The sequence below is a fragment of the Ustilago hordei genome, assembly GCF_900519145.1.
Source record: "Ustilago hordei strain Uho2 genome assembly, contig: UHO2_contig_10, whole genome shotgun sequence".
Taxonomy (NCBI): domain Eukaryota; kingdom Fungi; phylum Basidiomycota; class Ustilaginomycetes; order Ustilaginales; family Ustilaginaceae; genus Ustilago; species Ustilago hordei.
The window spans coordinates 749,368-777,339 of NW_024545254.1; the positions used below are offsets into that span (position 1 = coordinate 749,368).

General features: G+C 53.4%; 8 protein-coding genes across 8 annotated transcripts; 3 read left to right on the forward strand and 5 right to left on the reverse strand.

Annotated features, from left to right (window-relative positions):
* Positions 1 to 331: 331 nt before the first annotated feature.
* On the forward strand, positions 332 to 663 carry UHO2_04822 (uncharacterized protein; the record flags this gene model as incomplete). Its single annotated transcript, XM_041554638.1, has 2 exons — positions 332 to 510; positions 600 to 663. The coding sequence occupies 2 exons, from the start codon at positions 332 to 334 to the stop codon at positions 661 to 663; spliced, it is 243 nt and encodes an 80-aa protein (XP_041410572.1).
* A 1,124-nt stretch (positions 664 to 1,787) lies between these two features.
* UHO2_04823 (uncharacterized protein) lies at positions 1,788 to 4,931 on the forward strand (the record flags this gene model as incomplete). The annotated part of the gene is made up of 1 exon (XM_041554639.1): positions 1,788 to 4,931. One exon carries the CDS (start codon positions 1,788 to 1,790, stop codon positions 4,929 to 4,931), a length of 3,144 nt encoding a protein of 1,047 aa, XP_041410573.1.
* A 244-nt stretch (positions 4,932 to 5,175) lies between these two features.
* Positions 5,176 to 8,011, reverse strand: UHO2_04824 (uncharacterized protein; the record flags this gene model as incomplete). The annotated part of the gene is made up of 3 exons (XM_041554640.1): positions 5,176 to 6,785; positions 6,877 to 7,380; positions 7,420 to 8,011. 3 exons carry the CDS (start codon positions 8,009 to 8,011, stop codon positions 5,176 to 5,178), a joined length of 2,706 nt encoding a protein of 901 aa, XP_041410574.1.
* Positions 8,012 to 8,790: 779 nt separating this feature from the next.
* Positions 8,791 to 9,462, reverse strand: UHO2_04825 (uncharacterized protein; the record flags this gene model as incomplete). The annotated part of the gene is made up of 1 exon (XM_041554641.1): positions 8,791 to 9,462. One exon carries the CDS (start codon positions 9,460 to 9,462, stop codon positions 8,791 to 8,793), a length of 672 nt encoding a protein of 223 aa, XP_041410575.1.
* A 407-nt stretch (positions 9,463 to 9,869) lies between these two features.
* Positions 9,870 to 12,539, forward strand: UHO2_04826 (related to RIM20 - protein involved in proteolytic activation of Rim101p; the record flags this gene model as incomplete). Its single annotated transcript, XM_041554642.1, has 1 exon — positions 9,870 to 12,539. The coding sequence occupies one exon, from the start codon at positions 9,870 to 9,872 to the stop codon at positions 12,537 to 12,539; it is 2,670 nt and encodes an 889-aa protein (XP_041410576.1).
* Positions 12,540 to 12,739: 200 nt separating this feature from the next.
* UHO2_04827 (uncharacterized protein) lies at positions 12,740 to 14,114 on the reverse strand (the record flags this gene model as incomplete). Its single annotated transcript, XM_041554643.1, has 2 exons — positions 12,740 to 13,535; positions 13,660 to 14,114. 2 exons carry the CDS (start codon positions 14,112 to 14,114, stop codon positions 12,740 to 12,742), a joined length of 1,251 nt encoding a protein of 416 aa, XP_041410577.1.
* A 2,004-nt stretch (positions 14,115 to 16,118) lies between these two features.
* Positions 16,119 to 16,733, reverse strand: UHO2_04828 (uncharacterized protein; the record flags this gene model as incomplete). The annotated part of the gene is made up of 1 exon (XM_041554644.1): positions 16,119 to 16,733. One exon carries the CDS (start codon positions 16,731 to 16,733, stop codon positions 16,119 to 16,121), a length of 615 nt encoding a protein of 204 aa, XP_041410578.1.
* A 1,915-nt stretch (positions 16,734 to 18,648) lies between these two features.
* Positions 18,649 to 27,333, reverse strand: UHO2_04829 (uncharacterized protein; the record flags this gene model as incomplete). Its single annotated transcript, XM_041554645.1, has 2 exons — positions 18,649 to 24,180; positions 24,271 to 27,333. The coding sequence occupies 2 exons, from the start codon at positions 27,331 to 27,333 to the stop codon at positions 18,649 to 18,651; spliced, it is 8,595 nt and encodes a 2,864-aa protein (XP_041410579.1).
* Between the last annotated feature and the right edge of the window lie 639 nt (positions 27,334 to 27,972).

Consider the following 27,972-nt stretch of genomic DNA (forward strand, 5'->3'; position numbering starts at 1 on the left):
AGACAAGGCCGAGACTTGATTCCCGCTCAGGCGTTCAAGTGACAGGCCACCGCTGAAACATTTTGCGGCAGCAGAGCGCGCTCTCCTTCTTTTCCTCAACACGTCACAGCCGAAAAATGAAAACCGCAGGCTGCCTGCACAGAAAAGGTGGAGAAGTCGAGGTGGAAATTTCGCACTGGCAAAGTGCCCCGGTGTTGGTCTCTGGCTTTTGAGACGCGTCTGGGCCTACCAAAACAATGATACCTCGAAAACCGACATCTGCCACACCAACGTCTCACTACCATCAAGCTCTGACAAAACGATCGCTGCTCGGACACCTGTACTGATCAACATGGTCCCACAAGTGTCATCTAACGCTACGTCCCTATCGACCAAGGAGAGGCACTATGCACAACTTGCAGGCAAGCTTGGAACGCTGGCCAACACCTTCGAAACCACAAAACAGCACTTGAACTTGGCAGCAGAACAAGCCTTCTACATGCGCAAGCTTGGTATTGCCCAGGCGTCAACGTAAGCTTCATAGCTCTTTGTGCAATGGTAATGAAGACTCGCAACTGACTAAGCCGCTTCATTTCGACCCTCGCATCGACTCACTTTAGATTCATGGCGGTACTACACCAAGTCGATCGCGAGCAGGAGGCAAGCCCCACTCACGAGGCATGATGCCAATCTGCCGCCAACACATCTGTCCTAGCTCAAAGGCAACTGTATCATTCTTGATCGGACGCTTGGCTACTTGGCTACTTGGCTACTTGGCTGCTTTTCTGTACTTGTGCCCTAGCTCTATCTCTGTATAATCACCACCCCTTTTGCTGCTAGCAAACGCGCTTCGGCCTTCTTCCGATCAGCCCAGAAAAAGGCAAAGTATGCGACATAGGACCAGAGCAGGTCAATGCGCCGAGGAGAGGCGTGCTATTACCGTGAGAATGAGTGCAAGCCCCAAGTCAACGCAGCTCATCTTGAGGCTGTCAGGCCATTCTGCTGGCAAGAAAAATTGAGCTCACAAGGCGTCTTGAACGCCAAGCCATGATATTAACCTTAACCAAAAAATAAATAAATATAATATATAAAATTAATAAAATAATAAAATAATAAAATTAATAAAATAATAAAATAATAAAAAGGCGAGCTGCAGGGGCTTGTGTGGGAAAATCACACCCACGTTGAAGGAGAGCAACAGACTGCGCTCTACTGCCTGATGGAATCTCGTTTAGCCTGAGAAAAACTCAGCTGGCCAACAAAGGCGGCGTGGACGTGCGTGTTGGGGCACAGTCCTGCCTTGCTCTGCTCCAATTTGGCTCCCTGTTAATGGCCCGAGCTTGCTCGTAGACTCTTGCTTCCTCTCACTACTCGCCTGACTCTCGCGAGGCTCGGCCGATCGTATCTGTCGGAGCTTCCGTGCTTACTTGTTCTTCACCTCTTCACTCTCATCTGCTCAGCTATCTATACCGGCCCATCCGATCAACTCGCTGCTACATTTCAGCATTCAACGGCTGAGGCAGGCTGGCTTTGCAAGCTTGATTGCTTCAGCATCCTCGATATAGTTTGGCGACTAGACAGCGACGCATTCGGCCATGTCGAAGCACCACCAGGGATCGCATTCAACCACGCGCCCTCTTTCGAGCGGACAGCAAGATCAAGCTTACGATTCAACGCCAGCCGCATCCAACCCTAATCCTGGCCTCTCTATCTCCACCACAGCCATCACGCACGATCAAGGTGATCGAAACATGTCCTATCGATCGGCACCAAGCACTGCTCGTCCTCGTTTAGCTGGCAGGCGAACCATGTCGGCCAAATCCCAAATCCGACGTCTCTCTTCCCTCTTTGTACCGCCCAATGGTGGGCCTTGCGATAATACTGCTCCTTCTGCCTCTTCCTCTCGTCTTGGCTTCCTCTCCAAGGCCATCCCCCCTGCACTCTCAGGCTCAGCTTCGCTCTCTTCCCTTCGAGAGCCTCCCAGCCCAATTCACTCCTTCTATGGAAACATCGTCGACCAGCGTCCTCCGCGTGGACGCAAACGTAGCAAGCAAGACATTCGCTCCTACGACGATGCAAAGTTCCAAGACGAAATGGATCTACCTCGATCCGGCGCAAACGGCATCCGAGTCTGGTACCAATCTTACACCACCATCGACTGGATTCACGATGCCATCAAGGAGAGCTCCCGTTTGCGTCGTATTCGCAATCTCAACGGCGTTCGCGGCTTTGCCGTCAACATGTGGGATCGCTTGCAAGGTTGGCTCATTGTCACCATCACCGGTATCATCACTGCTCTAATTGCTGGATGCATCGTCAAGTCCGAAGCCGTACTCTTCGATCTCAAAGATGGTTATTGTGCAAGGCACTTGAGCCTCGCAAAGCGTTTTTGCTGTCCATATGGCGGCGCGCCAGACTGGGATCATCCTTCTGTGGCCAATTCTTCCTGGTCTTACCGCACCCCCTTCATGCCCGCTGCCACTGCCTCTTCCTCTCCAGCCGATGCGATTCAGCCCTTGCTGTCCGGTGTTGCTGTTGGCAACCGCATCCTTACTGGCTGGTCAGCACCCGTCGCTGGCAGTCCAGCTTGGTACAAGTATGCTGCTTCTGCCGCCAACGCTACCAACACTACCCTGCTCGCCATGCTATCGCCCCTCGATCCCGAGACTGAAGACTGTCCCGGCTGGATCACCTGGGCTCAAAAGTTTGCCTCGCATAACAACAAGAATTCGTTGGCCGGCTACTCGATGTACTTCATCGTTGCCGTCATTTGGGCTTCCATTGCAAGCATCCTCACCATTTACCTCACCTCGAGCGAACTCTATCTCAAGGATAGCGAGTTAGCTTCCCCTACCTTGTCCATCATCAACCAGAAGCCCTCCACGTCGGCCCAGGATGACGAGGTCACTGCTAACCAGCCCGACGAGTCCACTCCCCTGCTCGGTCAGCAGCGCAACGGCCAAGCGCCCCAGTCCCAACCTTCCGCCGCAGAATCCAATGGAAGGGCCGATCGCGTCACCTCTCACAATTTTGCCCGCATCGCCAACGAACAACGTGCAGAGAAGGCCATCCTGCCCCGAAAAGTGCTTTACTTTGCTACCGGATCAGGTATCTCGGAAGTCAAGTGTATCTTGAGCGGTTTCGTCATCCACGGCTACCTCGGTTTCTGGACCCTCTTCACCAAGTCCGTCGGTCTCACTCTTTCCGTCGCATCAGGTCTCTCGCTCGGCAAGGAAGGTCCCTTTGTGCACATTGCTTCCTGCGTTGGCAATATCGTCTGTCGTGCTTTTCCCAAGTATGAGAACAACGAAGGCAAGCGTCGCGAGATGCTCTCGTGTGCTTGTGCTGCTGGTGTTGCTGTCGCTTTCGGTGCTCCCGTCGGTGGCGTGCTCTTCTCGCTCGAGGAAGTCAGCTACTACTTCCCAAGCAAGGTCATGTTCCGTTCCTTCTTCTGCGCCATGGTTGCTGCTGCTACCCTTCGCGCCATCGATCCATTCGGCACCGGCAAGATCGTCCTCTTCCAGGTGACCTATGACAAGGACTGGCACTTCTACGAGATGCTCTTCTTCATCCTCATTGGTATCTTTGGTGGACTCTACGGTGCTTACTTTACCAAGCTCAACATGTTTTGGGCCAAGAATGTCCGCGCAAAGTCCTGGATGGCTCATCACCCTGTCTTTGAGGTCCTCCTCATTACCCTTGTCTCGGCTGCATTCTCCTTCTACAACGGCTACACTCGCATGGGCGGTGTCGAGCTCATTGCCGATCTCTTCAGCGAATGTCACGAGCACGAGTCGCTCGAGGGGCTGTGCGTATCGCAGCCTTCGCAGATCGGACCTCTAGTTCTGGCTATCTTGTGTGCAATGGTCATCAAGGGCCTGCTGACCATTATCACCTTCGGTATCAAGCTGCCTGCTGGTATCTTCATCCCCACATTGGCTGTTGGTGCCTGCTTCGGTCGCATCGTCGGCTTGCTGGTCCAGTACGCTCAGTGGACTCACCCTGAGCTGCGCTTCTTCAGCTGGTGTCCTGCCTCTGATTCGGCCTGCATCGTTCCTGGTGTATATGCAATGGTCGGCGCCGCCGCTGCCTTGTCTGGTGTCACCCGTACCACCGTCTCGCTAGCTGTCATCATGTTCGAGCTCACAGGAACACTGACCTACTCGGTGCCCGTCATGCTTTCCATTCTGGTCGCCAAGACCATCGCTGACGCACTCGAGCATAAGGGCATCTACGACCTCGTCATTGACTTCTCCGGTCTGCCATACCTCGACAGCAAGACCGAGTACATCTGGAACGGCGTCAATGTTACTGATGCTATGGAGACCCAAGTTGAGGTAATCTGCTTGGATGCATACAACACGATCCAATCGCTCGGCGAAAAGCTCGATCGATTGGCACGTGGGTCGGGATACACAGATGGAGGTTTCCCCATCGTTTCTCGTGTCACACCCTCGCCCTCTTCCGCTCAGCCTGGTTCGCCTCCACTCTCAGCAAGCATAGGATCCATGGCTGACCTCATCCAGCAAGCTCCAAGCCGTGGCTCCGGCTCGGGCTCCGACTCTTACCAGATGGTCGGCTACATCGCAGCAAGCGAACTCGAGCATGCACTTGCACGCGCTGTGCGTGCAGACACCGACATGCGACCTGAGACGGCGCGTTGCTCGTTCAAGAACCTTGCCTTCGTGCGCGCCGAACAGGAAGGCGAGGCTGGTGTCCGCGACTCTGTCCTCTTCACCGCTTCAGACCCACTTGACCTGAGCAGGTACGTCGACAAGGCGCCCATCACCGTGCAAGTCCATTCTCCGCTCGAGTTGGTCCATCAATACTTCACAAGACTGGGTGTCAGGTATCTGATTGTAGTGGACGAGAAAGGGTTGTACAGGGGTGTCATTTTCAAGAAGAGCTATTTGAAGTTCTTGGCCGATATGGAGGAGCAGGCTGAGCACTAGAGCTATTGCTGGTCTCACATGTCTCAAGGATAGTACGTTTCACCTACATAGCATATATACCTCAGGAAATTTTGTTCGCTCATATGCTGTTTCACGACCTTGCATACGAATCGATGGATGCTTTATTGTCAGCGCGCTTGTGTGTTTCGACAGGATAGAAACGAAGGAGTGCGATCTTAAGATAGTCATGTAGCATTGCTTTGGCTTGAATATGAAAATCAAGTCTAAACAATACAGTCGCAGTTCAGGAAGAGTAATGTTGATGATGTTGGGCATAACTTTGCCAAACAATGTGGTCGACAGTCTTTAGTGCAGTAGAATGATTTTTTGCCTTTTGCATCACAGTTCTTGCTTCCATGTCGGCCTTGTTTTCGTCTCGGTTGGAGCGATTGGAGACTGCTTTGGTTCTCTTTGGTGGTGAAGCTGAGGTCGCTGATCTATAGTGTGGGTGGTGTGGATGGGGGAATGGCGGGAAACCTTGGTGTTGGTTGTAAGGTTTTGTTAAGGGTTCCCGTGAGGCGATTCGTAGCGAGGAAGGGAGGACTGTGCCAGTTGGGAAAGAGGATTGTGGTTTGGTGGCTGATGAAGAGCCGCGTTGAGGAATGGCCATTTCGGATTTGTTCAGTCGAAGGGGTTGAGTCGAAGTGTACGGATACATGTTCTTTGCAGCTGAAGGAGGCGACGTTTGTTCGGGCTGCTGACGAGCACAAGGCTGTTTTTTCAGGACAGAGTGATACATCGTTCCTTTGCCGCCCAATCCAGGACCAAGTCGAGAAGCAGGTTCAGCAGAAGCCGAGGAGGCTGTTGAGGCTGTTTTGCTCCTCTGCACACCTCCTCCTGCACCTCTAATCTGAAGTGGTCGAAGCTTGTTCGCCCTTGCCCATGCTGATCCTTCACTGGCTGCTTGTGGAAGAGCTCTGATCGAAGCTACCACCTCTTCCTCCCCATCGTCCACCCCGAACGTTTCCGGCGAAAAGACAGCATCGCTAGGCGTCGAATAGCACGCGACCAGATCACTGTAATCCCTAAATGCAGTCGAGTCGCCGTTGCCTTCTCTCACACCACCGTTGTTGGCTGCGATTGCTCGCTGCAGTAACAGACTCTTTCTCGGCGCTAGCGATTGTGCTGCTTGCTTTTGCTTGGTCGGAGATGCAGATTGCTGCACAAGAGGTTGGAAACGGTGCTGAACCTCCTTGTTAGCAGGGCTGGCGAGAAGGGCTTCCTTGAAATCTGCGGTGGTCATTTTCCTCTCGCTGGTACTCCATGGTTGATTGGTAGACTTGACATTCAACACTGTGCCTGTTCGATTCAGGCTTTGTGCTTTGATCGGTGTGCCAGACTCGATATAGTCATAAGGTTGACGACGAGTGGAGTAAGGTGTGTCGTTTTCGCTCATTACTTCAGAATAAGGACGGTAGGGACGAGCGACGAAAGACTCTTCATCCTCCTCATCCGCCATTTGCTGATGTGGTTGGGAGGAAGTGAAATCTGTGACTGCTTTCCAGACTCGGCTTATGCCCAGCCCGAAAAATCCGGCTGAGGTTTCGTTCTGTGCATTCGAGGTAGTGTAGAAGCGGCTTGCTTTGACTGGAGTATCGTCCTGTGGAGCGGGTGAGACAGCATCGTAGGTCTTCGATCTGGAACGAAGACCAAAGTTGAGGATTGCTGGGCGGAAGGGCGATTCTTTGGGCTGTGGTGAAAGTGGTTTGCGCCATCCCAAGCTGGGTTGCTTTGTCAGGAATGGATCATCAATGTCTTCTTCTGCAATATCCCGGCTGAGGCTTGTGTATCGTCCATCAGTACATGTGGGTGCATCAAGATCGACTGCTTCAAACTCTGCTTTGTACTTCATCTCTCCACTTCCCACAGAGGAGTGTTGTTGCAGGCGAAGAGCAATTCTCCTTTTCATTCCAATCACCAGTGTTGTCCCGCATCCTCTCTCTACTGAGTGCATGTTCCAATCGACGAGAACCTTGCTTGTTCGGTCCCACTGTATACTTTCCTTCATCGGCAGCTTGAATCTGTTGAGGATCCACTCCAACCCAACGCTTGATCTTGACCGCGAACCAGCTATTATTTTGAACTCCTGTTTCGTATTTCCGTCCACCCTCGCCTCTTGTCTGGGGTGGTTCGGGCTTGCTCCCTTCTCCTAGCAGAGCTAAGGACAAGATTTTGAACGTGCCAGGGTATCTCTCATTCTCCTTATCTCTACTTCCTACGCCACTTTCTGAATCACTACCGAATGAGCTATCCCCTTCGTCACCCAACTTACTTCCTTTTTGCCGTTTAGGCTTGCTCGGATCGGAGTAGTGGAGATCGTGCTGCCCGGGCTCGAGCTCGTCTGGGAGCACAGGTGTTCGATCGTAGCCCCACATGGTCGTGATGGCCTGCATCTCACGTTTTTTAGCTTGGCGTGATGCTCGAGCGTCGTATCGAGCACGTTTGGAAGCTTCAAGACGAGATGCATGGTGAATTCAACCCCAGATACGACCGCCAATGGAGAATATCAGGAGCAAGCCGACAAAAGCAAAGATCGGGGTGAGGTAGATTAGCTTGAACCCTCCATTGCTTCCGTGTCCTGTTTTGTTGGGTAGCGCCGAGGGAATAGATGTGCTCGAGGTCGAAGAGGAAGTGGAAGACAGTTCAGACGAGGAGTCGTGTGAAGAGGTGTGCTGAGATGTAAGTGTAGCGCTAGGTCGTGAGGATAGGAGAGAGGAGGTAGGCAGTTCCTTGGACATTTCGAGATCTTCGCTGGCGCTAGTTGGTGCAAGTAGGATGGTCGCGGTAAAACCAGGTGGTGTCGGTGTAGCGATGGACATTGATGCAGGCGGCGTCCACAGGCCATTATTGTACGTCACCGCAGGGGCTGTCTCATCTTCACCAGCTAGGCCTTCTTCGTCCTCGACTTGTCGCTCAACGAAGATCAGTGGGTCGACAATTGGGAAGAATGGGTCTGTAGCTTTGCTGGCTGGGGTACTGGAGGATGTGGAGGGGTCGATGGGCGGATTATGATTGATTCCTAGCCTCGGCTTGGTGTTGGGCTGTCGTTTGCGCCATGCTGGAGAGGAGTCTGGCCACATCTTGTGCGCAAGGTGCCTTCAGCTTTGACAAAGATTCCAGTGCCCTTGATTGTAGAGGCAGTCTAGGTTTGGTGTGCTATATCTAGGAGTATATGATTGTGGTGAGTTTAATAATGATGAGGTTGGTATGATGGAGTAAAGTGAAGAGACAATGGTGAAGCTCGGTACTGAGTGTCTCTCAGAGCTAGGCAAGGACGAGACATGGCCTCCGTGCACACTCGAGCCGTGCAAGCGGGCGCTATCACTACATGGATCACATAGTTCTATATTGAATCTGCTAGACCACACCAGGGATGTAGAAGTTTGACACACGGTAAGGGAGGCAGTCGGAAGTGGTTTGCTTCTCTCGAACGGATGCTGCATAAAGCAAGATCGGCAAAGATAGAAGGAAATCAAACTCGGATGCATCTGCGTTTCGATTCGGTTAGGCAGGATCGACGGTGCAGAAGTCACTGGAAAGGGAGGATCGAGGCAAGCTGAGATAGGAGATGAGGAAGGGGAATGAGACAAATTGATATAGCCGGCAGGATTGGACACCTGCCAGAAACTGCGAATTGCAGATGGCGTGTGTGTATGCCATTGATTTTTGAAATGATTTTCGTGACCAACATTTTCGCAACATTTCGGGGCTCTTTTTTTCGCGACCAGAATCTCACCGAGGCAAAGCGAAGACTTGATGGTCATAATGTTGCACAGACTCAGACCGCAAAGTCAGCTTGTCATAATGTTGCTGTGGCTTGCTGTGCACAAGAATTCAAGCCGAGCCTGTTGATGGTTTATCACTTGCGTCGCCTCCTCGAAACAACAGTCTCGAACCCGTCCTCGTCAATGATCGGCTGCTGAGCTTCCCTGGGCGCCGCTCTTGCCTGAGCCTGCTCCAAGTCAACCCTCGCACCTTGCCTGTCAGCCTCCATGATCCCGCCATGTGACTGAACCATACTCCTCGCAGCTTGCATATCTTCATCGTCGCTGTGCCCTCCGTCCACCTCTCCATCCTGGTTTGGCCCCTGTTCGAAAGTTGCCTTCTTGCCCTTTAGCTCCTCATACGCCTTCTCGAGCTCTGCCACAGCTGCTTGGGCACGAGCAAAGTCATCTCCGGGAGCAAAGATGACGCGATGCAGCCCGACGATACGGCCAGCGACCCAGTCTGGAGATCCATCTTCGAGACGAGCTTCGAACTCGTCAATCATGTAGTGTTCGAGGATGTCTGCGAGATCGTCGAGATCTGGTTCGAAAGCGGAGCCAGGGTTGCCGTATTGATCACAGAGATGAGAAAGAAGGAAGTCGCGCTTGTCGGCCGAGTCAGAGCCTCCCCATTCTTCGGAGACGGCGAGACGCATCGCTGGCCAAAGCTCAAAGGTGAGCATGATGGATTTGGCAAAGAGGAGTTGCTGTGGAGTTGGCTGGTCGTCCATTGCGACGGCGGCACTACTTGAAGGTTGAGCGGACATGCTTGTAGTGATGCTTTCGGCTCAGAGCTTGGCGGATATAAGTGACAGGCGGATATTAGTGACAGGCGGAAGAGGCTGAAGGTCCGTATATGAGCGGGAAGAAGTGGTGTCAAACGTCGAGCGAAAAATTCCACATTTCCTGCAGCGTCTGTACTGCAACGATTGTCCGAAACCCGAGTTTTTTTTTCTTCTTTTCCTGACGTCACGGCCGAGTTGAGACCGAGTTGGTGAGAGGGTTGAGGTGTTGAGGTATTGAGGTGGAGGTTTGTCCTGATGCTCTTTCAGCTTTCATTCGTAACCACACCAACGAGATCGCATCACTTTGCAACACTACACCATCACTTTCCAACGCTACACCATCATTCCCGAGCATCGTCCTCACTTCTTGGTGCTAGGCTCGTGCAAAGATGCCGAGAAACATCGTCTCCATTCCGCCTAAGCGCACTACATCCATCTCGACTCCTCTAGCCACAGCCATCCGCAACTATATCTCCCACAACTACAGTGATACCCATCCAGACGCCTTCAACAATGACATTCGCGACTTTGTTCTGCTTCGAGACCAGCTCAGCTCGAACGAGATCCACATCTCTGCCATTGAGCCTCTGCTTCGGTACCATGCGCAGCTAGTCTTCTTCAGCACCAAGTTCCCATCCAACATCAATCTCTCTTTCCCGTGGTCGCTATCTTTTTCACCTTCGCTTCCATCATGGACCAACACCATCTCCGGCGCTATGGAGGCGAACAAGTCCGCCGAAGCAGGTCCTGCATCGGGTATTGCATATGCGACAAGTGATACGGTAGCGCAACCTGATCTTGCATTTGAGAAAGCCAACGTGCTGTTCAGCTTGGCAGCGCTGTATTCTGCATTAGGATGCGCAGAATCAAGGACAGACAAGGAGAGCATCAAACGCGCCACTGCTTGGTTCCAGAATGCCGCAGGTGTGGTACAGCATATCATCGACAATCTCGTCGAGCCCACACGACACCTAGCACCACCATGCGCTGATCTCAGCCCTCGTCTGCTCAGCTGTATCAGGGATTTGATGCTTGCTCAGGCGCAAGAGTGTTTTTGGCAGAAAGCAGTGATGGATCGAATGAAGGATGTCACAATAGCAAAACTCGCAGAGAAGGCCTCAGACTTCTACGCTGCTGCTTTGCAAGCGGTGATAAAGTCACGAACCGATGATGCTAAGGCGGAACCGGCAGATACGGCAAAGATCACCCTTCCTTCTGGATGGGAGAACCATCTCACGGTAAAGCGGTGGCATTTCGCTGCAGCTGCACAGTACCGCAAAGCATGCGACGACTTGGGTGCGAACCGGTACGGCGACGAGCTCGGTCGACTGCATCTGGCGGAACAGCACGTCAAGAAGGCACTCGATTCAGCTAAGCGCGGTGTCAGTGATGCAATCACCAGCGATCTTAAGAGTTTGCAAGGTGTCTTGCAGTCCAACATTGCACGAGCGAGTCGTGACAACGACCTCATCTATCTGGAAGCTGTGACACCCGCTACGCAGCTCAGCCCGATCCAGCCTGCAGCGATGGTCAAACCTGTGGTACCTGTTGAGATTGCCCAGCCGATTGCGCATCTGCGTGACGCACCGCAGCCTGCGTTTGGACGACCACTGTTTGCCGAATTGGTGCCCTATGGAGTACATCTCGCAATTAGTATCTATGATGACAGGAAGGATTCTTTTGTCAGGGACACTATCGCAAGCAGGAGAGACGAACTAGATGCATTGGCGACAAGTATGCTGCAAAGCCTCAATCTGCCCGGGTCGCTGCAGGCTCTAGAACAGCCGATGGGTCTTCCGCCTTCGCTGTTACGAAAGCATGAGGAGGTGGTAGCAGAAGGTGGACTGGAGAGGCTACAGCGCATCGCTCATGACGTGGCGCGAATCGCTGCTACTGACCAAGGCACACTAGCCGAAGCACTGGCGCTGATTGAACACGAAGAGCGCGAAGACGAGACAGTTCAAGCGAGCTTTGCAGGGAAAGGCTGGGGTCGACAGAGAAGTGCTGAAGTCAACAGAGAACTCAAGGCACAGGCGGCAGAGTATCACGGGACATTGATGAAGGCAGCTGCTTCCGATGATATCGTGCGACGCAAACTCGAAGATTGGGAGGATCTCATCGGTGTGCTCGGTGGCAACGTGCAAGGATTAGAGGCATTCGTTCCCTCATCAAACCCCTCTCTTTTTTCGGCGAGTAGTGGATCAAAAGGGTCGGACAAGCAGATACAAGCGGTCCAAGCACTGCGTGAAGGACTCGAGCACCTTGATGATCTACTCGATTCTCGTTCCGCTTGCGTGACCGAGGCGAAAGCTATGGCTGCAAGTGATGACATCCGTCCACTGGTAATGCGGGAGGCTGCTTCCCTCTCATCCTCTACCTCGTCACCTGGTGGAGTTGGTGGGGGTGAGGTGTCAGCGGCAGACTTTGAGGGGCTCTTCGATCGCGAATTGGCCAAATACTCTCGATTCAAAGCCGATCTCGACTCATCCGCCGCTGCTCAGCAAGACCTTCTCGATCGAATCCAAGAGTGCAACACGGCTTTCGTCGAAGCTCGCAAGTCCGACGCTACGATCCAACGTCGTGAAAAGGCACTGCAGAACCTCGATGCTGCCTATGTCAAGTACAGAGAGCTGTCGAGCAACTTGGTGGAGGGACTGGAGTTCTACAATGGCTTGGCAAAGATCTTGAGTGGATACAGGGATGGTGTAAAGGAATGGGCTAGAGCAAGACAAGTCGATCTACATTGGTTGATTCATCAGATGGGTAAAGTCAGTGTCCAGGATCAGCAGCAACAGCAGGGGCAACAACAACAGCAGTATCAGCCGCAAGAGCCAAGGCAGCAGCAAGGGTACGTATCGGAAGCAGCTCCGCCACAGGCCGAACAAACCACTCCTCGCAGGTCAACCAGGACCAAGAATCGCAACAGCCAGCAAGCTGCCCAGACTCCACAGCAAGTTGCAGCTCAGGGACAAAGTCAACCGCCAGCAGCACAATTTCAACCACCGCCTCCGCAGTGGGGCGCTCTTCCACCGGGTGCAAAGATTCAGTTCAAAGATTAGACGAGGACTTCCACAAATGCAAATTCATCGTCATTCACTCCTTGTCATTTGCGTTGAAGCTTTCCCAAAGTCTGCAACGCTGTCCGCGGCCACAATCAATGATACGCGACGTGTTGTTGATGTTGAAATGTCCATGTTGTGTGATTGCAAACGATGTGTGAGTACAAATCCGGTCAGACTGAGACTCGAGAGAAGTCTCATCAAAGGAGCGAAGAGGCGAGCGCCAGACTAGCGACAACCGCAGCAACATTTGATAGCGAGATCTTGCTCGACAACGCACCCGAGCTCGATCCCGACGAGCTGCTGGACGAGGAGGAGGAAGACTTGGTAGCATTTCCGATTGGCTTGGCCACGTAGGCAACACGGTTCATAGCAGCGGCAGCCTGGAAGACGCTTCCGTTACCCTGGTCGTAAAAGTCGGTAAGCAGGTAGGTTGGGTAGCTGCTTCCATGCATGCTGGCACAGTTGTCGGCGTCGGTCATGATCGAGTTGTAGCCGTTGGTAGTGGCGATCTGAGCCGTGTTAGGGACGAAGACGTTGGTACCAAAGAGATTGAAGGTCGAGTCAAGGTAGTGGTTGACCAAGTACATCATGTTGGTTGGAGAGCTTCCAGAGTTGATCCTGTCAACGGTGCAGTTGAAGGGAACCGAGATCTGGTTGTACGGGTTCTCCCAGGTGTTCTGGAAGTGAGAGAGAATGTAAGGCACCGAGGAGACATCGGCAGAGTTGTCGATAAAGGTGACAACGGTCTTGCCAGCATCGATCATGGAACCAAGCGAAGGCCAGGCATTTTTGGCCAGCGCCGCAGCGCCTGGGCTGGGCGCGAATGCCTTGGAAGAAAGGCCGGTGGACTCGAATGCAGTTGCGAAGGAGGAAGCAGGCTGGTCGTCCGAGTTAACGATGAGGATGGTGATGACATCATTAGGGTTCGAGTCGACCCAGGACTTGACTTCTGTGAGGTAGCTTTCGAGCGTGCCGCCGTTTTCGAGTTGACAGCTGTGTGTGAGGAAGAACGTGGGGTGAAGTGTTGAGATGAGATGAAGTCAGTGCGCGAACGCTGTGGGTACTGGTGGGGCAAAGCTGTCAGGTTTGGCAGCCACTGAGACTAGCAAAAACTTACGAAGAATGGCAGAGATCGATAGCAGAGGCCGAAGTCGAGTTGGTGCTCTTGTGTGCCTGTACCTGAAGCAAGCGAATTCCATCGTTGAGCTGCTGAGTGACGGACTGCTCTTGGTTTTTACCGCTCGAGGCACTCTGAAGGGTACCAAGGGCATAGCTGTTGTGAGCACCGATATAAGTGACATTCGAGTAAAGACGACTGCACAGCGATGCATCGCCGTTGCAGACACTAGCTCGTTTGGCAAGTGCTGGGGCCTCGAAATCAAGGCCACGCTCGGAGGGAAGGGCGACTGCTTCGTCGCAGTTGAAGCTAGCGTGCACGGGTTGGCACTCTTGAAGCGCCTGTCTCGACTCGATGGTGGCCGCAGAGGAGGCAGGGCTAGGAAGAGCGCTGATGACGTTGGTGGCGATAGCAATCGCTAGAGCGGCGCTAAGGAGCTGAGTGAAACGGAACATGTTGAGGAAGAAGGAAGACGCCGGCGTCTTATGGAACAAAGCGATGTTGTGGATGAAAGTGAGCCAGTCACTTGCAAGTGTTGGAATGGAGAAGAAGAATGCTGTTAACCACGAAGAAGGAACTGATGGTGATGGTGGTGGCAAAGATCGGAGGCGAATTGGACGTGAGACTGCGTGACTCGGGGAAGAACAGTCACGAGACAGAGTGACCGTAAAGGGAATGTGAACACGCCAAGCTTTTGGCACTGTAACAAAGTGGTGACAGTGGAAGATGAGAGGTGATGGCGAAGAAGAGTGACTGTAAGAGGAAAGAGTGGAATCAGGTGGAGGGAGAGTGATATGTTCCTAACAATCGTCGGAGTTGGAGGGAAACAAACCGTTCTTGACGAAGCCGAGAAGCCGACAAGGGGGATTATGTCAGCTTCGGTCAAGCCGAGTTGAGTCGAGTCCTTCTCTGGCGGTCATTCAATTCGTATTTTTCCCTCTCCCGTTCTTCTCCACAGTCACATTGAGGTGGTGTGTTTCTTTCCAAAGTCACAACAAGCAACACACGCACACACGCACACACGCACGCACGCACGCACTGCAGGCATCAGATCATGCTTCGGGCCGACGGAAGCTTGTCAATGCGTCCAGTCTCAAGCACGAAAGCGCCGACGACTCGGCAATGTAGTTTACTCGCTAAGCCAAGTCACGGCAGGGCTGGAGAATGTAGGTGTGTGTATGTGTGTGTTCTTTCAAAGGGGCGGTACATGATGGTCGCTGTGTCTGTAACACCAACAGGGTAACAGCTTGTGGTTCAATTTCTCTATGTTCGACTGGGCTTGAATTTTGAGGGGAAAGTGCACAAATCAGCTAGAAATAGTTGATATATATATATATATATATATACCTTAGCCCCATCAAGTCGTTGTTATGACAACCTTGATGCATTTCACATGCATGTCGCTTATTCACCACCTTGCTCTATCAGTGTCTAGGGTGAACCTTGTAAAGCCGATTGGAATGCCGACGTATCTTCAACTGAAATTCACCGTGCCGGGTCTGCGAAGACGCTTGCCGAACTGCTTTCTTGCCTGGCTGACCAAACCCTTATCAAAATGCTCTTTCTAACAGCGTTTGACCAATTTGCACCAAATCAAACTTTTTGCGTTTTTTAAAAACACGTCTTTCTCCATTTTATTTTTCCCATTTTTGAGCACCCAAAAATCACGTCTTTCTAAAAACACATTTGCAACAAAGGTGTCATTTGGTTCGATATAACATGTATCTTATCAAATACATTTTCGCTGATGAAGGACATGACACACCAGTGTGATGAAGTAGTGAAGTCGACGAGGAAGCAAGCAGGCTTGGATGGTTACTCGGGTCCATAGCTGTTTAACGCTGTTGCAGACGTTGGCAACGGAGTGCTAACGGCCAAGTATCATAAAATCGAACTCGATCGCAGCAAGATGACGGAAAGGTGATGGAGCACTGTGGTGTGAGAAAGAGGACAAAAGAAGCCTGGATTTGACGTGAATCTGAGCGAGACAATTGCTGCACCTGACATGGCGTGCGCATCTCAGCTGGACCACACCTGTTGCAACCCGCAATCTGACATGGTTTCCGTATCGTTCGTTCGACTGATTCTCACTTGCGCTCTGCGTATCGTGTGTCGAGCAGTCAACCTCACGAACATCTGGCAGACATGTCGCCAAGAAACATACTCGATATCTCATTTCCACAAGTCTAGCGACACAATCTTTTCCAAGTCCTGCTATCTTTACTCAGAATACTTGCCATTCTCACAAAGGCAGACACGATGCTGGTGAGGATAACGGGAAACTTGCTTTGACTACCAGAACTAAAACAACGAAACACTTGCGAATTGCTATGCGCGAGAACAACTATTGATTGATGACATTGGATATGAGATGCTACGGGATCAACTCCAGAACCGAAATGGGCAAGACTGAAGGTCTCGAAGGAGACAAGTCATTGACCCGCACCTGAGACTACAGCTCAAGCTGTCTCAATGGCAATCTGGCGCGTCTTGGAGTGCTCTTCTTTCTTCTTGGGGATCTCGAGGCGGAGCAGACCGTCGTTGAAGCGAGCCTTGAGCATGTTGTCAGAGAAGTTGGCCGTAGAAGGAAGAGTGAATGAGCGGCTGAAGGAACCGTAGACGCGCTCCGAAACGAGGGCGTGGCGGACAGGAGCGACCTGGCCATCAGTCTCCTTCTTGCTCACCTCGTTCGAGGCAGAGGTGGCGCCAGCGTCCTTCTTGTCTTTGATGGCGTTCACCTTGTCCGCAGAGGTCTCCCTTGCGGGCTGCGACGAGTATTCGCTTTTCATATGACCCTCGAGGGTGAGCCTGCGTCGATCGGCATCCACGTTGATCTTGACGTCCTCCTTCTTGACACCGGGCAGTTCGGCGGTGAGGACAAACTTGGTGTCCTCCTCGTGAAGGTCCACTTTGGGTCCGGACCAGATACGGTAGTCGCCTCCATTGACGTTGGGGCGACTAGCAGCCGCGGTCGCGAAGGGATTCATCATCATGAGGTCTCGCATCGAGGAAGGGATCACGTCCAAGTCGTCGAAGGAAGAGTTGAAGAAGCTCGAAGGACGAAGGAGAGACATGTTGTTGCGCGTAGTGCTGAACGAGCGTGCAGGAGTGGTAGTATTGACGGTGTTGGTGTTGGTGTTGCTAGCGTGCTTGAGTGCAGAGATGCTTGCGAGAGGAGAAGTGTGAGGACGTGCTACGGTGTTGCGGACGATCGAAGAGATCTTGGAGCTTGGAAGAGGAAGTCGAAGGGCTTGTCGCATAGAAATTAGACTAGTAGGTGTGGAGAGTAGGTTCGTAGATGTGATTGCGTTGAGATGTGTCGCTAGAGTGCTTGAGGTAAGTGTGAGAGATCTGATCTGACTTTGTTGTTTGTTGGTGATGTCCAGGAGGGAAGGAAAGTGGCGAGGGATGGGGGTCTACTTATACCTTTCGGCCTCGTCCAAGGGTCAAGCTTTTCGAGCCGAGATAACTTCGACTGGCTCCTTCCCTGAATACACACTCTGCCTCACCAAGGGAGAGAGCAACTCTAATGCGGACGAAGTCGCTCGAAAGCTCTATGCGACCCGCCTCGACTCAGCATCACTCAGACACACACAAAATGGCTCGAGCTTTCGAAATGTCTAGAATCTCTCCCACTCGAACGTCACAAGGGCTCAGCAGCCTTCTGTTGGTCGCCCGTTCGAATGAGCCGCAAAGAACGAGAAATGAACAATAACGTCAGCGCTTGCCTACCGTTGCTATACTCTGGGGAGCATCCGATGGCTGTCGCCACGATAAGAATGACGAAGTCCCTGAGAAGCCTCACGAAGCCTCACGAAGTTTCATTTGCTTCTCACGACTCTGGTGTCACTTTCTCACGTTGGGTCTTTCCCATCCTCGCTGTCTGCATCGGCGTCGTCGTGTGACAACAGAGTAAGCATGGTCTGAGTAATCAAGGCGCACTATGCCTTGGCGACCCACTACTTGAGACGATTGAAGCGGATGCCTCGCAGTAGTTTCGCGCATTTGCTAGAGCCTTGGCCACTTGATCCTCCGCTTCTTGACAGCTTCACCTGCATGAAGGGTGCAGAAGCCTCGCGTGTTTTCTAGACGTTTCTACATAGAGCGCGCTCCAACACACTGGTCTATTGCCTGCACCGCCTTTGTCGCTTTCTACTTAGAGTGAGAGTCGTGCGAATGGATCGTGCGCTCGTCTCAATGGCGGGCGAAGGCACGTGACCTGAGTCGTCTCACTTGATATTGCTCATCTCATCTCCCGTCACTCTCGTTGCTTCTTCTCCATCACCTTCTCTCCTCTTGCGCAAGCCTCCTGGCTGCGCTTTGTCAAGTTCATTCTGACACAGACTTCAGGCGCGTGAGATAACTCACCGTTGAACTGTAGCGCCCAAGGGCCAACGCCTGTAATTCCGTTGAAAGTGGGGGCTCGATGCTGAAGCAGCAAAATCAATGGCACATCATCCGAATGAGATGTTCAGACTCACGGCGAAATCGAGACGGGATAGTAAAAACGCATGACTGCTTAGTCATTTTCCGCGTTCCCGCAAACCTCGCTCCACATCGCCACCCGTCAACTCCCACCAACTCCCACCAACGCTCAACACCACCCACCAACGTCCTTTATCCCACTCAGTAACAACACGCAGTCACACATGCCACGTCATCCATTCACACACACAGAGACCAACGTAGAAGCATATATAGTTCACGATATCACTTTGTACTTAGCTTCTAAAATAACAACGATTTTGACCGCTCGCTATCTCGAACTGGCTGTGTTTCTCAACAGGGATCACAGGCCAACAGTCAGCAACGGTCTGTGAGGTTGACAACTATTGCTTCGATAGGTGTCGGGTCGCTAATCATGGATCTAACATGGTTGCTATTTTCCTCAAAAGAAAGCAAGATTCAAGAAACATCACTGCTTTGGAATTGTATCTATTGTGTATTGCAGGTCTTGCGACCATCCAGCTTGTTGAAGATGAGCTTCCCTCAAGCGTGGTGATGGTTCGAGCCATCGAAATAGCCAGCATTGTCGATGAGCACATGGCAGTGCGGGCAGAAGCGTTGCTGAGCTGCAAACTCGCGATGAGCAGCTGCACATGCACTGCAGAAGAGTCCGCCGCAGCCAGCACAGCTCCTGCGTCCATCGAGCAGTCCGAACCGCTTTTGACAGCTTGTGTTCATACAATGCGAAGGGAAAGAGTCTGGCACCGCCACCGCTTCTCCCGCCATTGTCCATTGATACAATCTGCCATTCTCATCGCCGGTCAACACCATCTTGGGTGTGGTCGCGATCGCGGTGATCAGAGGTCGAATCTGCAATGTTCCACCCTTGCTTCCACCTGCGACTCCTCCGTCCGAGCCTAGTCGATCGTGATGCTCCATCACATGGAGCGGTGCAAGTCGCCACAAAGGTTCTGCCTGTGATGCATTGGAGCCAGATGCGTGATGTAGAGAGACGCTGTCGGAAGCGACCCGGCGCTGTTGCTGCCTCTGCTGCTCCTGCTTCCTTGATCCAGATGAACACGTCGGGTGGGCTGACACCGCCTCCCACGCAATCACACGACCTCGATGTCCCGTCAGAACCACCGCTAGTCTTCCAACATGATAGTCGCGCTCCAGGAAGCTCAGACTCGACACTGGCTCCGATAGATTGGCACTTGTCGCTAGGCATGCTAACAGCTCTCCGTTGATCGACCACAGTCGCACCTCGGGTCCACTCGCCGTCGCTAGGTGGCAAGTCTTTTCGTCGATCGCAACCAGATGGACACCGGAATCGTGTCCACGTAGCGAACGGACATACGTGCCTCGATTCAGGTCCCATACGATGGCAGTCTTGTCTTTGGATCCTGTCACTATCACGCTCCATGCTGATGACGCTGCAACGCACAACACCGCATCGTCGTGTCCACGCAGCAATTTGGACAATGTCACCTCACGCTTGGCGCCATCTAACTCCCACACGCTTACCATACCATCCGAGCTACCAGCCACAATCGATTTGGTTCGCGCTTGAGCCAGGCAAGTGACGCGGTCTGGCACCGTCTGCTCCGCCACCGCCAAGGGCCGTTTTGGATCTCGTGAGCTGTACATACGCAAGCTCCCATCCAGGTGATCTGTCGACAACGAGACCCCGAGTTTTGGCAAGATCAAGTAGTCCTTTGGCGACGCAAACGCTTTTTCCGGATGGAACGGATAGATGAAATGCACAGCATTCTTGAGCGTTCGGATCGGCGCAATGCTTTGCACAATCAAACGAGGATGCTCCAATAATCCGAATCGTTCCGAGGCGGGCAACTGTGGGTCCGGTCTCCGCAATCGTTGTGGATGTGGGTGGTTGAAGAGCTTCGACGGCGTCTGCCCGAAGTTGTGGATCACTTGTGCCGCCGCCTGCCGTTCCATGGCCGACTCAATGGCATCGAGATCCACTGCATCCTCGTAGCTTAGCGGATGGAACACGTTGGTGCTCTCTAAAGCTTCGTTGCCTCGCGATCGATAGCCAAACACAAGGTCGATCCAATGGTGCAATCGCTGTGACACGTACTCCGATTCGAGCGCTTCACGATGCTTCAACACAAAGAGACGAGAGTCTCCCTTCGCCCAGGGTGGCAGCTCTACATCGTCAATCGCGTCGCCCGCTTGGGTTGTGCCAAAATCGAACCGATTCGTGTTACGCAGGAACTCGGGCAGATAGAAGAACTCTGGGATCAGCTCTCGTACGTCACCGCGTGATAGCGCTGATGCCGACATCCATGCCTTGCCTACTGATCCGAATGTTCGATCTGCCAGGTCAAAGTTGCCGCCTTGCAGCGCCATCAGCAGCCGCTCAAAAGGTCTTGTGCGGATCAAGTAGCCGCACACCGTGGATGCGGTCGAGTAATGCGTCCCGTAGTGGAAAGGCTCCATGTCGACCTCTTGCAGCTGCACGTATCGGTCCTCGAACTCTTTGCGTCGCACTGGTGTCTGCGCACCCATAGGTAGCTCCAGTTTCCTGAACGTGGCCGGATCTTCGAGATCTAGCTCGTCGCTGGTATAGTCTGCCAGCACCCAAGGAAAGCATGGGAACTGGGTCAAGTCATTCATCGAACGCCCTGCCAATGTGTTGAGCGCCATGAGATACGCAAAGTTGCTCATACGCCCTTCTCGCCATGCGGTTGTCATGGATCCCCAGCTTGAAGTACGGCCGAGCACTGCCCCCGCGAGTCTCGAGCCCAGACCGGATGGAGATGCAGCTGAAGACGATGGCGAGCCTCCACCACCTGCAACACGCTCGCGGATAGCTTCGCGCATGGCCTCGGCGGACGCAACAGCGGAGGGTGCGCGGATCTGTAGCTCACAATGCATCTTTTGAGCTGTCGCTGTCTCGGGACAGACGAGCAAACTGCTCTGTCCGTCCTCGAAAAAGATCTCCACAGCAGTGCGTCGATGCAGCCAGGAACGACGATGGCACGTCTGCACGGAAGACCAAGACCATTTGCGAGTTTGTGCCTCGCCCTCAAGATCACGAATCAGATCCGAAGGCTTCGAAGCGTCTCCTGCCAGGGTGGCCATGACAAGCGTATCACGCTCTTCCGCTGGTGCTTCCCACACATTGATAAGCTCGCCATTGGGCCGCTGGAAGTAGTCATCCATCAAGTAGACGCAGAGCTTGCCGAGGATGAGCAGGCAACCTCGCGACTCGATGCCCACTACTCGCGAGGTGTTGAAAACCGCCTCAATGACATCGCCACGCTCTAGTGAGCGCAATACTCGACGATACTTGTCCTCATGGAAAGACTCGCCCGAGGTCTCGGCGGCGACTGCGCTTGCAGCGTCAAGTGGTGCAGTAGCTAGAATGGCATCGGCTCGGAGAGCACCACTTGGGCTCGTCAGTGCATCCATCGACTGCAGCGGTGACGTGTCAGTGTTCAGGGCGGTTGCATCTGAGCTTCCCCAAGGCTCGCCGTGCAGATCAGCCTTGGACGACGTTGCTGCGGCCGCTTTGGAAACCGCCTCGGCCAACTGCGGCGCCACCACATCCGTTGCACGCGCGACAGACTGATCGAGCTGCTGCAGCTTAAGACGGATACGATTGGGGCCCTCGGTCGGATCGAGACGCCACACCGCTTTGGTCGTCTTTATGCTGATGTCTGCCGAGAACGTGCCGTCCAGCAATGCCCTTTCTCGTGTCAGACCTGCCTGAAGCTCGCGCCATTGCATGTCGGCAAACGTCTGCATCTCGCGCAGATCGTTGACGAACTTGGCTCTGCGTACGTTTTCAGCCTCGACCAAGCTTTTATGCCAGGCAATCATGCGATTCTCTGTGCTGGTCACTACCTGTTCCCTGTTGTCGGTCCGGCGAAGCGAGTCATGGAGCTGCTGGAGCCGGTCTATGTGAGCAGCTGCCTTGAGCGTCTCCCTGCTCTTGGAGAAGCTACTCCAAGCCGTCTCGTAGACAAGCTGAGGGGCGACAGGCGCAGCGACATGCTCCGATGCACTTTCTTCCTCATCTCGGACGCGGAGAACATGCCTCTGCTGCGTTTCGTTGAACATCGCCATTGGCTCGCCTTCCGCAACAGAAGGCTTTGCCAGAGCGAGGAGGTTGAAGATGGTGAAGGCTTTGACGTGGGCATGAGAATACGGCCTCTGCTCGGAGCAAGGCGCAGGGGCGGATAGAGGCGCAGTAAAGTCTTGCAACACGTAGAGGAGGCGGTTCACCAGGCATTCGAAGAAAGTCTGGTCCTGATTTGCGGCATGCAGAATCACGTCTTGGTTCTGCAGCACTTCGTCCAGCGTCTGGATGTGTCGATCTTCATTAGCAAGTCGAAGCAGCACAATGCGATTGAGGCTCATGTAGAGTGTCGCAGCTGCTCGAGTGCCGTGCTTAGCGCCGGCGCCAGAAACGATTAGCAGGCGGAGCAAGTCGATTGTTGCTCGAAAGAGCTGCTCTTCGAGGTCGGCATTGCCGGACAGAACTTCTTCTGACGCTGTCTCGATGAAGAGAGCGACGGATTCTGCGGTCGTAGCGGCTTGCTGAGGATGCTTGGCAATCACAGCACGCACCTTTTGGGTTGTCTTGGCTAGCAGCGCACATCGGAAGACAGTCTGTTGGGTCAAGTCGGCTGGCGGAAGTGCCTGGTCGATAGCGGAGAGAATGGCGATCGAGTTCGTCGTGAACAATGAATCAACCGCTAGCTGAGCAAGCAGGCTCAGAAGCGAGTCGACGACACCAAAAACATCGTCTAGGACTAATGTCAGGCTCAGGGAAGCAGATCGGCTCGAAGCGACAGCAGACTTGCTGTTATTGGCCAGCTCGCCAGCAGAGGCGCTTGCGCCAATCCTGACGTTGTCACCCACAAACATGAAGATGCAGTCGATCAGGCCACGAAGGATGATAGGCGAGAACAAAAGCTCCCGGAAGTCGGCTGATCGATGTCCATAGATGCAAAGGAGCTCTGCTGTCTTTCGCAGCAACGTGACCTCGTTGGAGGTCTGCGCAGCTTGCTCCAAAGCTTTGACGTCGACATTCATTGACTGACTACGCTTCCGAGCGTGTCTCGGTCTCGAAGAAGCTGATGGCGCTGCGGCAGGGTCTATAGGGTTAGGTACTGATTCGGTCCCGGATTTGACTGCCGCGCTGCAGTTCGAAGTTAGTCGCTGACCTACCTCAGAGGGCCGCGCTCGAGCGAACCGAAGGCGTCCAGGCATGTCACCCTGTCGAGCAGCTGCAGTGCGCACCCCCTCCTTCAAGCAAGAAAGGATAGCTCGAAGGACTGGTGCACAGAAGATGAGCTTGACCTGCCCGTGCACAGGCAGTGGTACCAATTCATGTAGATCTGGGACAGGTTCCGGCACCTCGATACCAAATAGTGCAGACCATAGGAGAGTCAGGAGCGAAGGGATGGACCAAAATCGTGGCAGTAGCCGTTCGAGCACCTTGAACCCACCGGAAGTGCTTAGGCGTTGGGCGTATCCGAGATCTGGGTGAAGTAGAAGACGAGAAAGGATCTTGAGAGCCAGTTCGGCAGCTCTCTGTTCAGCGCGCGGATGAAAGAAGAGGAGTAGCCACTTCACGTTGACCGCGTCAGCGAAGCGGAACAGGTGACTCGGACGTTCCAGCAACATTGACGTCAGCAGCTCAAAGATGGTCAGTGCCTGGCGAGACGTCGGCGACGGCTCTCCAGTCACTCTCACGGGGGTCGATGTAGCAGCCTTGGACGTTGCTAGCGACAGTGCCTGTCCTGTGGTGTCGGCTTCTGACAGGGTGGGCTGTGGACCCAAGGTGGCGGCGCGCTTTGGTTTTGGACGGACCTGCAGGGAAGACGCAGGCGGATCGCTCTCCGTGATCAGATCGGTTTGACAGAGCTGTACAGTCAGAAAGGACGTGACGATTCGCACAGAGGCGTCTGTGAAAGATGAGGCGAGTAACGCGCGCAATGCATCGATCAATAGCGGCGTGGTCTCGTCGGCGTAGATCTCGGATCGAATGGCATGGATCAGCTTCTTGACGATCTGCATCTTGGCGATGCGTTTCGAGTTGAACTGGGCGATTCATACAGGGAAGGAAGTGGGTTATAGGTTAGTGGCGAATCGCTGACGCAACAAGTTTAGCATTGATTGACTGATACTTACTCGTCTGTGCCGTGAGCTGCGAAGGAGAAGGGTAAATTGTTCTAGGTGGCTGCTTTGCAGGGCTTGCGTCGTTTGCGACCAAAGCTCAAAGTCGAGCATTACGATGCGGTAGAGAAATGGATTCACCAGGAGGGACCCGTCACCGCCAGCGTCTATTCCGACGGCATCGAACAGGATCGTGGCGATCTCGTCGTTGAACAGGTGCGCCTTGTTGTGCAGGTGCAAGCCGAGCACTTCGTATCCCTTGGATCGCTCAACATCCTCGCTCAAACGCCAAGACCGGGAGATCAGCTGCAGGAAAAGGCGCAGCGTCTTTGCGAGCATTTCGGATGTCTCGGCGTCGTAGATGAGTTTCAGCAAGATGGCACAGCCTCCGAGCTTCCACAGCATCTCGTCCAGAGGTTGCGGAACGAGGAGAGCTGGTTCGCCATACAATTTGGCAAGCCCAAAAGAGGATCCGACCGCCTCTGTGTTGAGCGGTACTGCTTGGTTCAGGATGACGCATGATCCTGGCCTCTTGGAAGGGTCAGACGAGGGAGCAGCGCCGCGCACTGTGCCTGCGCCAGAACGGTCAAATGTCGCTGTGTTCGCGGCATTGATGACAAAGTAGAGACGCTCTTCAGGAACTAGGTCGCTGGCTCTCCCAGCGATGGCGGTCACCAATGGCAAATGTGAAAGTTCTTTCTCTGACAGTACAGCGCTACCGGTAGATGTGGATGCAGAAGGTTTCCGTGCGACCTGGTCGAGTCGAAGGTTGATGTTGGCGCTGGCACGATAAGTCAAGAAGCGACCGAGCGAGTCTTGTGCGTTCCCTGTGTAGCGAGGGCCGAGCTCGTAAAGTACGAGGGGCAGATCGTGTGGAACGGCGTCTTCTAGAAGCATGGTCGGACCCAGCGACCAGACCAGGCGGTTGGTCCTGGCTTGACCTTGCTGTGCATCTTGTATGTTACGATGAGCGTCCATGCTAGAGCCTGGCGGTGAGCCCAAAACCGCACGTACAGCATTGGCAAGATGACTTGAGGGGGCTACGGCCGACGAAGTAGAAGGAGAGCCTCTGCTCGGAGTAGGCCATGGCGCAAGCTTCTCTTCTGCCATCTGTCCATCGACGTACAACTTGGCCGGAGACATGTGGGCGCCGCCGCGAGGCTGAAGATGGATGAAGGTCAAGTGATAGCGCTTGCCAGTGACAAAGGCGACGTTGTTGAAGCGTGTTGGAGGCGAAGAGGCTAGTGACGAGGTCGAGTAGCAAAAGAGACCCGTGCCAGGCTCGATGAACAGCTGAACGTAAAGCGACCTCTGTGCATCGAAGAGAGTGAGCAGCTCGATAGATAGACTGGGCTCGATCCGCTCGATCGAGAATGTGGTGACAAACGTGAAGCCTTTGGATGATGCCGTTGGTGGAAAGGGCCGTCGTAGAGTAGAAAATGCAAGAGAAGCGTGACCATGTTTCGCCATGCTAAAGAGGACGGTGTTGGGCTCCTGCGGAGCATTAGCAATGTCGAGCAGCAGGTCAAGGATCCAATCACGCTCATCTTGGACGAATGACTTTGCAGTGCTAGGTATTGAAGGCGCTGTCGACAGGGAGGCCAGAATCTTGCGGCCATCTTTGTCAGGTATGCCGACGGCTGCGTAGAGCTGCCTCAGAATCTTGACAAAAAGGATCCGATAGGAAGTGTTTATCGGGTCTGACTGCAGGTCGCATACCGCTGGACTATCCGACGAAGGCACGCGCGGCCTCTGCGAAGTTAGGCTGGCGATTGAAGTAGAACTTGGCAGACTCGTATCAGTAAATCGGCTAACCGCGGGAAGAACAGTGTCCAGTAAGAGCGTCGAGAGGCCGATGTTGACGAGAGCGGTCTGATTACGACGACTGGTCAGAACGAGTCTGAAGACAGTATTCAGCACAATTTCGGCTCCTTCTCTGTCGAGAGTTAGCGAGTGCGTGTCCTTATCCGATGTGTTTGAGCGAACCAGAAGTTGCAGCAGGAAACGAATCGCATGCGGAAAGATGATGCTAGGAGCCGGCGTCCATTGATCCTTGATTCTATCCTCAAGCAAGCGGATTTTGACGTCTTCCTCCGTTTCGCCTTGCAATTTCGTATCCTTACCTTGTTCGGCAAGGAAACGGCGAGTCGAGATGACATGCCCTGCGTATGTATGGACGTCGGCAACTGCGAGACCGAGCAGCGAGCCAAAGACCGAGTCAGCAGCTAGGCCGCTATTGGCGGCAATCTCTGTTGCGTCAAAAAGACTCCTCCAGCCGACGGTGGTTTCAAAAACTTTGATGTTGAGAGGATGCTGTATCAATGAGGCCGATAAGATGGAAAGCGCCAACTTGAAGATCTCGATCTGAAGTGCTGCGTGGACGTCTGGCTCCGTCCGGGTTTGCTGGTTGTGGAGGGTCGATATGAGCTGAACAACGACCAGAAAGCCGCCTGCTTCCCGAAAATCATCCCGATAGCTGTGAGTACGAGCAGGAGCTGTGGTTGATGTCCCTTCAACAAGCAAGCGGTGGAGGTGACCCCCTAGGTGAAGCTTGGCCTGAAGGTCAGAAGCAGCGCATCTATGCAGAGCTTCGAGTACCGACAGGAGCTCGTCTCGTTCGAGCGATCTTGAGTTAGTCTCGCCGAATGGGTCGGATGCATCGATGGAAGGTCCGCGATTCCAGTTTGAGGAGGACGAGGGTTGCATAGACGGACTGTTGGCATGGGCGCTGCTCATAGGACTGCCAACGGACGAGTCTGGTGCTGGAGAAGGAGGAGGAAGCAGACTTGGTGAGCCTGACGAATCCTGCTGCGATACCGATAAGGAGCGTCCTGGCTGTCGAGAAGCTGCTGTGTCTGATGAGGTCGATGACGATGATGCTTCTGGACCAACGCCGGTGTCTTCCAAGCCTCGTTGCGTGTCTGGAGTCTGGAACTGAGGGTCTCGTTGAGCCTCTTGGAGCTGACTTGTGACAGACGACGATGTCTGGATTCCACTTGAATAGTGCCCATGCTCTTCCGAGACAGACTCGCCGGGTCCATAAAACCCTGTTCCAACGTCAGGAGCTTTTGGCGGCATCCTGTCTCCGGTGTTAGTTGTAATGTCGTGCCAAATGCTGTGCCTAGAGTGTATGCCTAAAGCGTGAGTTTCAAAAGCATGACATTCGAGCCGTGTATCGCCTACTTTGATTGTGTTGTATGCTTGGGGCTGATAGCAATGCCAATGGAGCGAGATTGGATGGTTGAGCGTCTCTGATGAGGACAGAAGTGCTGCGGTTCTGACTCTTTGGAAAAAGATCTGTTTTGTTCGATTGTAATGTCGGGGTGTATGTCGACAGCACGGCCTTTCGTGTCGACAGTGACGGCTTCTCTTAGCGAATGCGATCACAGGAAGGTATCTAGGCCAAGCAGAAGGTGAGAGAGCGTATGGCAAGTTGAGGATGAACAGAGAGGATCCATATCACTTTTCAGGGTCCGAGTCTTGTGTGTGTGTGTGTGAGAGGATCGTGTGCTGTCACACTTTTTTTGAATTTGCTTTCTGGCTTGCCGAACTCACAATTGGCCCATGCACTCGGCAATTCAGTTATTTCGCCGGCATGGCCTTCGCTCTAGCATTTTCTTCTATACGTGATCTTTGATGGCAGCTCTCACTTGCGTCTCCAACGTTGCAAAGTCAGAACTGCTTGAGGACCGGAAGCAATGGCAAATCCATTTAGGC